Raw genomic sequence first — 12,128 nt, 5'->3', positions numbered from 1 at the left:
TAAATTCTTGGAACCATTTAAATGTTAGTTTGGTTTTACCAACCATTTAACTTGGATTCCTTGATTTATTATATATGAATATATCATAGTATTAATTTATTGGTACCATTTAAATGTTTGTTTGGTTTTACCAACCATTTAAAGTGGGAACCTTGATTTAGTGTTTACAAATATATATAGCACAATAAATACTTGACCACATTTATAAGTTTTGGTATATATTATATACTTATAAGATAATAATTTATAACATAATATAAATATGATTATTTAATATATTGGAACCATTTAATTAAGTGGATTTCAATATTGTTCGTTAATGTTAACTTTATTAAAATACTAAGAGTGGATCTTTTAATCTTAACTACTTAAATTAAAATTTGAACACTTAAAATTTACCAAGTTCCAGTTCAAACAATTAAAATTAAAAAGAAACAAAAACAAAAACAAAACAAAAAGACATTGTAGTGGACTTGTAATTACCTTAGCTTCCCTGTGGATACGATATCGGACTCACTGAATTATACTACTTGTGGACAACCTGCTCTTGGGAGAGCAACAATCAAAGTGACAACAAGTTTTTGACGCCGTTGTCGGGGAAGTATAATTTAATTGCAAGTCTATTTAGTTTTGTTTATAGTTTATTTTTCTTTATTTGAATTTTTATTGCTTTTGTGTGTTTTTATTCTTTTGCATTTGCATTTGCATGAGCATTATTTGGTCACGTACACTTAGTGGTCGACTCATTCGAAATAACCCTTTATTTTCACAAAACATGGCGGAAGAACCCATCCAAGAAAATGAAGATGAAATTCAATCTCAACATGATCATGATAGACGAAGAACACTTAGAGATCACATGAATCCTACACGTACTAGTGCACCTTCATGTCTAGTTTTTCCCCCTGATGCATCTCATTTCAATTTTAAGCCTGGTATTATCCAACTTTTACCCAACTTTCATGGCTTAGATTCTGAAAATCCATACATGCATTTACGAGAGTTTGAAGAAGTGTGCAACACATATAATGATCTAAATTGTAGCATGAACACCATTCGACTTAAGCTTTTTCCTTTTTCTTTAAAAGATAAAGCTAAAACTTGGCTACAAAATCTTAGATCGGGATCCATTCGAACTTGGGATGAATTGCAACAACAATTTTTGAAAAAGTTTTTTCCATCTCATAGAACAAATTCTTTCAAAAGGCAAATCATCACTTTCACTCAAAAACAAGGAGAAACTTTTTATCAGTGTTGGGATAGATATAAAGAATTGCTTAATCTTTGTCCACATCATGGTTTTGAAATTTGGAGAGTTGTTTCTCAATTTTATGAAGGCTTAACACCTAAAGATAGGCAAATGGTTGAATTTATGTGTAATGGAACATTTGAAGATAAAGATCCAAATGAGGCAATTGAGTATCTCGATTCATTAGCTGAAAATGCTCAAAATTGGGACACTATAGGTACAATCGAACCATCAAACAAGATTCAATCTCCTACATCTGGTGGAGGTATGTACACTCTCAAAGATGAACATGATCTTCAAGCTAGATTTACCTCTTTGGCAAGAAAAGTTGAGGCACTTGAATTGAAAAAGAATGGTCAATTAAAATCTGTTCAAGAAATTGCATGTCACATCTGTGATACAAGTGATCATTCTACAAAAGATTGTCCCACTTTGCCTTCTTTTAAAGAATGTCTCCATGAACAAGCCAATGTTTTAAACAATCTCAAAAGGCCAAATTTTGAACCATTTTCTCAAAGTTACAATCCAGGTTGGCGAAATCATCCAAATTTTAGTTGGAGGAATGATAATGCTGCACAATTTTCACAACCACATTTCCAAAATCAACAAAATTTTCAAAATTATGCACCTTATGTTCCTCCACCTAAAAGGAATTTGGAAGATATATTGAATTCTTTCATTGCAAAGCAAGAGTCTATCAATACTCAAACTGCTCAAACCATGACAGATTTGAAAGATACTCTTGCTAAATTTGCATCTGCACTTAATGTTCATGAAAAAGGTAAATTTCCTTCACAACCTCTGCCTAATCCCAAGGATCATCATTCACAAACTGGAACTTCTGGAACTCAACCGATGGATCAGGTAAAATCTGTTATTACCCTTCGAAGTGGTAAGGTTGTGGAAAAATCCATTCTTGAACCTTGTGAAGATGATGATAAATCAACTCCAAAGGGTAAGGAAGTGGAACCCATAACTTGCGAAGAGGAGGTTCAACAGACAGTGTCACCACCATTCCCTCATGCATTGAAAAATACAAAAAAATCAAATTTGAATTCTGATATATATGATATTTTTAAACAAGTAAAAGTTAATATTCCTTTATTAGATGCAATAAAACAGGTACCATCATATGCCAAATTTTTGAAAGACTTGTGCACTGTGAAAAGAAAATTGAATGTGAAAAAGAAAGCATTTTTAGCCGAACAAGTAAGTGCAATCATTCAAAATAATAATGCTTTGAAATACAAAGACCCTGGTTGTCCTACTATTTCTTGTATTATTGGAGAACGAAAGATTAAAAAAGCCTTGCTTGACCTTGGAGCTAGTGTGAATTTACTTCCATATTCAGTTTATCAAGAACTCAATCTAGGCGAGTTAAAACCTACTTCGGTAACACTTTTACTTGCTGATAGATCTGTTAAAGTGCCAAGAGGTATGGTAGAAGACGTGTTGGTCCAAGTTGATAACTTTGTATATCCTGTCGATTTCATAGTTTTAGATACACAACCTATCGAAGCTTGTAATGCAATTCCTGTAATTTTAGGTCGTCCATTTTTAGCAACTTCTAATGCTCTTATAAATTGCAGGAATGGAATAATGAAGTTGTCATTTGGTAACATGACCTTGGAGCTTAATGTGTTTAATCTTTGTAAGCAACCACATGACAAAGGAGATGAAAGTGAAGATGAAAATCTTATTGAAACTCTTGTGGAAGAAAACATTCAAGAAGGGAGTACTCGTGATCAATTAGATATTTGTTCAATTGAAACTGTTAAAGAAAATATTGAAATTGATCTTGATGATTTTATCAGGTATCACTCGTTACCAGGATCAGAGAAAGAATTTGATGCAAAATATGAGAACAAAGACGAACCACCCATATTGGAGTTAAAACCCTTGCCAGAAGAATTGAAGTATGCATTTCTTGGAGAAGATGAAACATATCCGGTGGTAATTTCTTCCAAACTAGCAAGTGATGAAGAAGGTAAATTAGTTGATATGCTTAAAAGACATAAAAATGCAATTGGTTGGACACTAAAAGATCTCAAGGGCATTAATCCACTAATTTGCACTCACAAAATTCACTTAGAAGAAAATGCAAAAACATCTCAACAACCACAAAGGAGATTAAATCCACACATGAAAGATGTTGTGAAAACTGAAGTTCTCAAACTACTTGATGTTGGGATTATCTACCCTATTTCTGATAGTAAGTGGGTAAGCCCAACACAAGTAGTTCCGAAAAAATCTGGCATCACAGTGATAAAAAATGAAAAAGGTGAATTGTTAACAAGTCGAGTCCCATCTAGTTGGCGGATGTGTATTGATTATAGAAAATTAAATGACGCCACTAGAAAAGATCATTTTCCATTACCATTTTTGGATCAAATTTTAGAAAGAGTAGCAGGTCATCCATACTACTGTTTTCTTGATGGATATTCAGGTTATTATCAAATTCCCATTGCACTCGAAGATCAAGATAAAACTACATTCACATGTCCTTTTGGAACATTTGCATTTAGAAGGATGCCATTTGGATTATGCAATGCCCCAGCAACATTTCAAAGATGTATGCTAAGCATTTTTTGCGACATGGTTGAAAATTGTTTGGAAATTTTCATGGATGATTTAACTGTCTTTGGGAATACATTTGATAATTGTCTTGAAAATTTGGAAAAAGTTTTAAAAAGATGCGAGGAAAAAGGTCTTATTTTAAATTGGGAAAAATGTCATTACATGATTACTTCTGGAATTGTTTTGGGACATGTCGTGTCATCTCATGGAATTGAAGTTGATAAAGCAAAAGTTGATGTCATTGCCAATTTACCCCCTCCAAAAACCATTAAAGAAATTCGCTCATTTTTGGGACATGCTGGATTTTATAGGAGGTTTATAAAGGACTTTAGTTTAATCTCTAAACCCATTTGTAACCTCTTAACAAAAGACAGTGCATTTGAGTGGACTCAAGAATGTCAAAATGCTTTTGATAAAATCATTCGACATTTAACATCAGCTCCTATCATGCAACCTCCTGATTGGTCTTTACCATTTGAAATCATGTGCGATGCGAGTGATTATGCAGTCGGTGCAGTATTGGGTCAAAGAAGAAACAGTAAGCCTTATGTGATATATTATGCAAGTAGAACTTTAAACAATGCTCAAATGAATTACTCCACAACTGAAAAAGAACTACTTGCTGTAATATTTGCATTAGATAAATTTCGTTCTTATTTGATTGGATCAACGACTATTGTGTTTACTGATCATTCTGCTATTAGATATTTGTTGACCAAACAGGATGCAAAGCCACGACTGATACGATGGATTTTGTTGCTCCAAGAATTTGACATTGTGATCAAAGATAAAAAAGGAACCGAGAATGTCGTAGCCGATCATTTATCGAGACTAGTAACAGGATCATCTTGTGAAATGACACCAATTAACGATAATTTTCCTGATGAACATCTATTTTCAGTTACTACTACACCTTGGTTTGCTAACATAGTAAATTTTCTTGTGACAGGAAAAATGCCACCGCAATGGAGTTCTCAAGATAAAAGAAAATTTTTGAATGAGGTAAAAAACTTTTATTGGGATGATCCGTATCTGTTCAAGTATTGTCCGGATCAAATTTTTCGACGTTGCATACCCGACAATGAGGTAAGTAGTGTCATTAAATTTTGTCATTCAGAAGCATGCGGAGGACATTTTTCTTCAAAGAAAACAGCTGCAAAAATCTTGCAGTGTGGATTTTATTGGCCCACTTTGTTTAAAGACACCCACGAAATCTGCAAGATCTGTGAAAATTGTCAAAAATTGGGTGCGATTTCAAAAAGAAACATGATGCCTTTGAATCCTATTATTGAAATTGAAATCTTTGATTGTTGGGGAATAGATTTTATGGGACCTTTTCCACCGTCGTTTGGATACTTGTATATTTTAGTTGCAGTTGATTATGTTTCCAAATGGATAGAGGCAATTCCATGTCGAACAAATGATCATAAAATCGTCATCAAATTTTTAAAAGAAAATATTTTTAGTAGATTTGGAATTCCTCGAGCCATGATAAGTGATGGGGGAACTCACTTTGTTAATAAACCATTTGCTTCATTAATGAAAAAATATGGTATTACTCACAAAGTAACTACTCCTTATCATCCTCAAACAAATGGACAAGTTGAATTAGCTAATAGGGAGATAAAGCAAATTTTGGAAAAAACTGTTAACTCAAATAGAAAAGATTGGTCTCTGCGACTTAATGATGCACTTTGGGCATATCGAACAGCTTTTAAAACATCATTGAATATGTCTCCCTATAGGTTGGTTTATGGAAAACATTGTCATTTGCCTGTGGAATTGGAACATAAAGCTTATTGGGCGATCAAAACTTTAAATTCAAGCATGGATGATGCCAACAAATTGCGTAAATTGCAACTTAATGAACTTGATGAACTCAGAAATGACGCGTATGAGAATTCAAGGATTTATAAAGCAAAAATCAAATCATTTCATGATAAAACAATTCTTAGAAAATCTTTTGAGATTGGTAAAAAAGTTTTGCTTTATAATTCTCGACTTCACATATTCCCAGGAAAATTACGATCAAGATGGACAGGCCCATATGTTGTAAAGCATGTGTATACTTATGGAGCTGTGGATATTGAAAATTCTAAAAATGGTGATGTTTTTAAAGTGAATGGACAAAGGCTTAAACCATTTTTGGAAAATGAAATCTTTCAAGAAGAGTTTATTTCCCTTTCTGATCCTTGATTTTTTTTGTGTTGCATTTAATTTTGTTTGTTTTTATTTCAGGTTTCCTTAATCTTTTTATTTTCCCGATTAAATGGCGGATAACGGTACTACGTGACTCTCATAGTCGGTTTAATCAGTTTCCCATAATTGCTGATACAAAAATAAAAAAAATCATTTCTTTTCTTTTCGAAATGGATGAAATTCTCTCAAAAATTTATAAATATTTTCCCTCTGTTTCTGAAAATGTTCTAAGAAAAATTTATGCAGGAAGGTGTGAAAGATTGAGATTGCTAATGCAAAAAAAAATTCCAGAAGATATTCGTCTTGTAATAGAAGCTAAGGTCCGATTAGGAGGAGAAGTTCCACAATCATTGCTCAATCGGTATTTGCCTGGATTAGGAAAAAACACTTATGCAAAAAAACCAAGGGCCAAAAGTTTAGGGGTTTGTCATAAGAGTACAAGATGGACTTGTGACAAACGATGCAGATCTTTGGGATGTGTTTCCAATAACAGAGAAGATAAAATTGGTTTCATTAAGAATGGGCTGAGTAAGGAGTCTTTAGATAACATCTTATTGACTCTTGAGACGCATTCTAGTGGACATGTGCATATTGAAGTTCTCCGTTTATGGAAACAATTCCAAGATGAGCGTCATAGTCTTGGGAATCCGACTAAAAAAGACCTTGTTTTTCAATTTATAAGAAAATTGGATGGGAAGCATATCCTCGACTCATAGAAGGCGTTGAAGCCGTTTCTGGACGTAAAACTAGAGGAAAATTAAAAAAAAAAAAAAGAAGAAAGTAAAAAAACATGGATGGAACCTCTGCACAATCATTGAAAAATATTTGTGTATTTTGTGGGTCGAGTCCTGGAAAAAAATGAAGTGTTTGTAGAAGCAGCGAATAATCTTGGAAAGATATTGGCTGAGAGAAAAATTCACTTTGTATATGGAAGAGGTAATATTGGGTTAATGGGATCTGTTTCAACATCTGCTCATTTTGGAGGTAGTCAGGTTTTGGGTATTATTCTTCTAGCTTTAGCTGAAAGAAATATTACAGGTGTTACGATTGGTGAGGAATCAAAAGTTTCTTCTATGTATGAAAGAATCACAAAAATGATTGAAAATTCTGATGCTTTTATCGCACTACCAGGTGGTTTTGGTACATTAGAAGAAATTTTTCACACTGTTTCTTGAGCAAAACTTAATATCCATAATAAACCTGTGGGCTTGTTGAATATCAATAATTATTATGACAGTTTGTTTACATTTCTTGATAAAGCTGTGGAACAGAATTTCATTTCAGAAAATTCACGAAGAATGCTCATCTCTCCTTCGACTGACGACCAATTAATTGATAATTTGGAAGCTTTTGTTCATAAGCCTGATCCGATGATAACAAAGATCAATTGGTCGCAATCAAGCAATAAGAAAAGGAAGTTGGATCATTGATTCAAAAGTCGTGGATTGGTTTGCGTTTGTTTCAGTTTGTTATCTTCAATAAAATTCCAGGTGATATCTCTTTCATTATGTACTCTTTATTAATAGTTATTTTGACATTAGGGACAATGTCATATTCTGATTGGGGGGAGAACAAACTTATAAAAAAAATTTAAAAAAAAAATAAAAAAATATATATATATTATTTTAAAATAAAATCATGTTTATTGTTTGTATCTTAGTAATTTTTGCAAAAATGTCATACATTACATGTTTGAAAGATTTAAATTAGAACATGCATTAATCTATTTAAGAATGTTTAAATTTTTATTTGAAAAAAAAAGTCAATTTTAATATTCTGATCAATATAAAAATATGATTTATGAAATCTTTTTGAGTGATTAACCATTGTGATAAAATCAGGTATTAAAGTATATGGCCCAAGATATACCTTATAAGAGTGCCTAAAATTTTAAACTCACACATATTTTGTGAGTGAGTGGAGAGGACTGAGAAAACAGCTTTCGAGCCTTTATTGATCATGAGAGAGACTATCTATTGTTTAGATCTTGAGTTCTTATTTTGAAAAAAAAATGATATTTTCTGAAAAAAAAAAAGGAGAAAAATACAAAAAGAAATATGTTGAAGATCTATGTAATTTTTAAGTTATATGCTACGACCCATATATCTTTCATAAAAAAAAAAGAAAAAGAAAGAAAGAGAGAAATTTATTGTACAAATTAAATGAATATGTGGTCAAGAAGCATAAACTTAGTCTGATTCCATGATGTTATGAAAAAAAATCAGGAAAAAATATATAATAAGAACAACTAGATTTTGAATCAATGGATTTTCTATCTTTTGATTAGTTTGGCTCGTTTGTGTGTCTGCATTCTGTAAACCATTTTTCTGAGCATTAATCTGTATTCCAACTCCATAGGAGAAATCGATGCCATAAATTGAAAATTTTATTAACCTGTGAGGATATGGAGTTGAGACTATTACTAAGAATTTCTGAAGGCCGTGTACATTTAACTACCTGAAATAAGCTTTGAATTGATCATCTCAAATTATTTCATAAATTATAATTATGATGATCTTGATATAACTTTGACAGTTTTCAAATTTAATTTAAACACTTAGATAGTTTTGATTACATTTCTATTTAAATTAATCAATATGTTTTGTATTGCTATTAACGCTTAAATTGCTAGGGACTAGCAATAAGCTGGTTGGGAGGTGTGATAAACATAAAAATTGTACATTAATTAAATGTTTTATAATATAATTATATAGTTTTTGTTTTATTAAATGTTTAAATATTATATGTTTTATAATAAATTGTATAAAATATAAGTTGTTGTGTAATTACAAGTTTTTACTATTTTTTACATGTTCGATAAAACAAGAATAAATTTGGCGTTGCAAATGGGATTAAGATGATTCTTGGACCTGTAGAAAGTTGATTACAATATCTATAATATTGTTGACAAGCATGAGATAAAAATCCACTCACAATTGGGATCAAATTAAGCAACAAATAAAGTTACCAAAAGAGTGGCAGTTTTACCATGCTCTAGTATTTTGACCATATCTCTCAAATTACTTGGTCAAATGGTTTGAAAAAAATACCACAACTAGACAACTCAATTATCCACTTATTTTTTTTTTATGTTAAGAAGCAAATTCGGAGAAGAAGATTTTCAAAAGTGATGTGTAATATAATATAATATCTTGGAACACCAATGAAGACTTATGTGTAAAAAAATAATATTTTATTTGTGGTTGTCTTCTCAAATTTGGCTATAAATAGGGGTGCATTGTAATGTATTGAGATATCCCTCATTCTATGAACAAACTTTTGAGTTCATAATATTTCTCTCTATATTTTTCCTTTGTTTCTTCATTTAAATACAATTAGCATGTTAATTTCATATTCAAAGTTTTACACTTTGAATAATGAATAGTTAACTTCCTAAAGTTGAGATGATAAGGTGAAACTCTTTGCATGATAATAAGGTTATTAAAAGGTAAGAATCTATGTTTTATATTATTTAATCATTATTTATTGTTTATGTTATATTTATTTCTTTAAGCATTTTTATACCCTACTTATAAGTGGGAGTTTTGATTTATTGTTGCTATATGTTACACTAAATTCTTGGAACCATTTAAATGTTTGTTTGGTTTTACCAATTATTTAAAGTGGGAACCTTGATTTACTATATATAAATATATCATAATATTAATTTCTTGGTACCATTTAAATGTTAGTTTGGTTTTACCAACCATTTAAAGTGGGAACCTTGATTTAGTGTTTACAAATATATATAGCACAATAAATACTTGACCACATTTATAAGTTTTGGTATATATTATATACTTATAAGATAATAATTTATAACATAATATAAATATGATTATTTAATATATTGGAACCATTTTATTAAGTGGATTTCAATATTGTTCGTTAATGTTAACTTTATTAAAATACCAAGAGTGGATCCTTTAATCTCAACTACTTAAATTAAAATTTGAACAATTAAAATTTACCCATTAAAGATTCAAACAATTAAAATTAAAAAGAAACAAAAACAAAAACAAAACAAAAAGACATTGTAGTGGACTTGTAATTACCTTAGCTTCCCTGTGGATACGATATCGGACTCACCGAATTATACTACTTGTGGACAACCTGCTCTTGTGAGTGCAACAATCAAAGTGACAACACAATCAGAAATAGAGTTGACTTTGTGGAGACATATGTTTCCAGAAAGATAAACTTGATGCAAACAACTGTGCTGAATGCAGTCTCAGACGTAGCAACTTCTGTTAAAGTTCTATCAACTGATGTTAAAATGCTATCTATCATAATGGAGGCGTTTGACAAAAAGGGGGAATAGAGACCTAAGCTACAGTCAATCAATTGACGGATTTATTTGTACATGGATTTATTTGCACAGATTATTTCATTCTTTCATTGTACGAATCTGTACAAGACAGTTATTATTTTATCTACAACCGATTTGAAGGACGTCTATAAACTTAATTGATCAGTTATTATTTGCTTAGTTTTGTCAAACACCAAAAAGGGGGAAATTGTTGAAAACTTAATTTCGGCTGTTTGACAAACCATTTATCTATTGGACTAACTGATCAAGTATTTGAATTATACAGCTTGCCCAACTGAAGTATCGCGTGAGTTATCAAAGGCAACCGAATCCAGCTGAACTGAACCTTCGAAGTTAACTGACTGATCAGTTGGAAACTGATCAGTTGAACCTAACTGGATTTCTGAAGACAGCTGACTGATCAATTTGAAACTGATCAGTTGATTCACTCAGCACAAGCTTATCAGCTACCATTTATCAGCTGATCGCTCAGCCATACACGTCATCAAATGAAAAAGACGTTCAACCGACATCAGTACAAGCAGACTACAACTCGTAGTGGAACACTGCATTTCAGAGTCTACAGTGTACGATTGTCAGGAGAATATCGACGTGGCAATCAACGGATATAAAATTCAAATATTATATCAAGTTACCGTTGGAAGCGAAGCCTATAAATAGGCGAAGAGAGCAGCTGAAGAAACAAGGATACAAGAACAACTACTTTACTCAAACTGTTACTCTGCGGAAATCAAAAGCTCACACTTACTAAGTTCTATCTGTAGCATTCAAGGCTATCGTCTTTGAGCTTGTTAGCACACTGTAATCTCTGTTATATTGTTAAGTTGTGCTAAGATCAGTCACGAACTGAAATAGCCTTTTGTAACTAAGAGTTTCAGTGTTGGCATTGATAAGACCAAACTGAAGTGGGTCAGTACAAACATTGTATATGATCAAAGTCTTTTAGTAGAAATCCTATCTTCGTGACAGAAGGGGTGACATAGGAGTTATTCTATTCTCCGAACATCCAGAAGCAAATCGCGTGTTTTTCATTTCAGTAACTTTTTATTTTAGTTATTCTATCTTTCATTCAGTTTACTTCCGCAACTGTTTTCTCAGTTCAACTTATTGTCATTGATTGACGAGATACCGAGTATCATTTTGTCATTGAATTGAACTCAACTTACGAAAAACTAACATAATCCTTGAGTGCTTATTCAACCCCCCCTTCTAAACACTTTTCACTTCTTAACCGATCCTTTCAGAAACCCTAATCTAGCAAATCTTGTATCTGATCCTTCAGCTCTTTCATCTCTACAGGTGCTAGAAAATAGGGCGCCTTAGAGATCGGCACTGTACCTAGCAACAGCTCAATAGCAAATTCCACATCTCTCTCTGGAGGAATGCCTGACACGTCGTCCGGGAAAACACTGTGAAAGTCCCTAACCACCTCGACGTCCTCTAGTCTCTGACTGACTGGCTCGGTCACTGTCACAATACTCGCCAAAAATGCCTGGCAGTCTCTCCTCATGAGCTTCCTCGGACAGTTGCAAGAAATGATGTTCGGCATCTGCTGGTGTCTAGCTGCCTCAAAAATAAATGGTCGACTGCTGGGCGGTCGGACGAATACTGACCTCCAACGAAAAATATATAGTGGCTTCGTTTGAAGAAATCCAGTCCATACCAAGAATAATATCAAACTCCGGTAATGGTAGCACAATCAGGTATGCTTGCACCGCATTTTTCTACAATCAAAGCTCAAATCTCTTCACTATCTGAGACGTAAACATCTTA

The 12,128-nt window shown here is 32.4% G+C and overlaps 1 protein-coding gene across 1 annotated transcript; it reads left to right on the top strand.

Annotated features, from left to right (window-relative positions):
- The first annotated feature begins 775 nt into the window (after positions 1-775).
- On the top strand, positions 776-10,346 carry LOC140959279 (uncharacterized). The gene is made up of 9 exons (XM_073417151.1): positions 776-878; positions 1,353-1,604; positions 1,698-2,332; positions 2,372-2,621; positions 2,796-3,224; positions 3,660-3,942; positions 4,513-4,566; positions 4,945-5,571; positions 10,217-10,346. The coding sequence occupies exons 1-9, from the start codon at positions 776-778 to the stop codon at positions 10,344-10,346; spliced, it is 2,763 nt and encodes a 920-aa protein (XP_073273252.1).
- The last annotated feature ends 1,782 nt before the right edge of the window (positions 10,347-12,128 follow it).

This window comes from Primulina huaijiensis, chromosome 15 (assembly GCF_012295235.1).
Source record: "Primulina huaijiensis isolate GDHJ02 chromosome 15, ASM1229523v2, whole genome shotgun sequence".
In the NCBI taxonomy this organism is placed as follows: Eukaryota; Viridiplantae; Streptophyta; class Magnoliopsida; order Lamiales; family Gesneriaceae; genus Primulina; species Primulina huaijiensis.
This window is presented reverse-complemented; position numbering and strand designations above follow the sequence as displayed.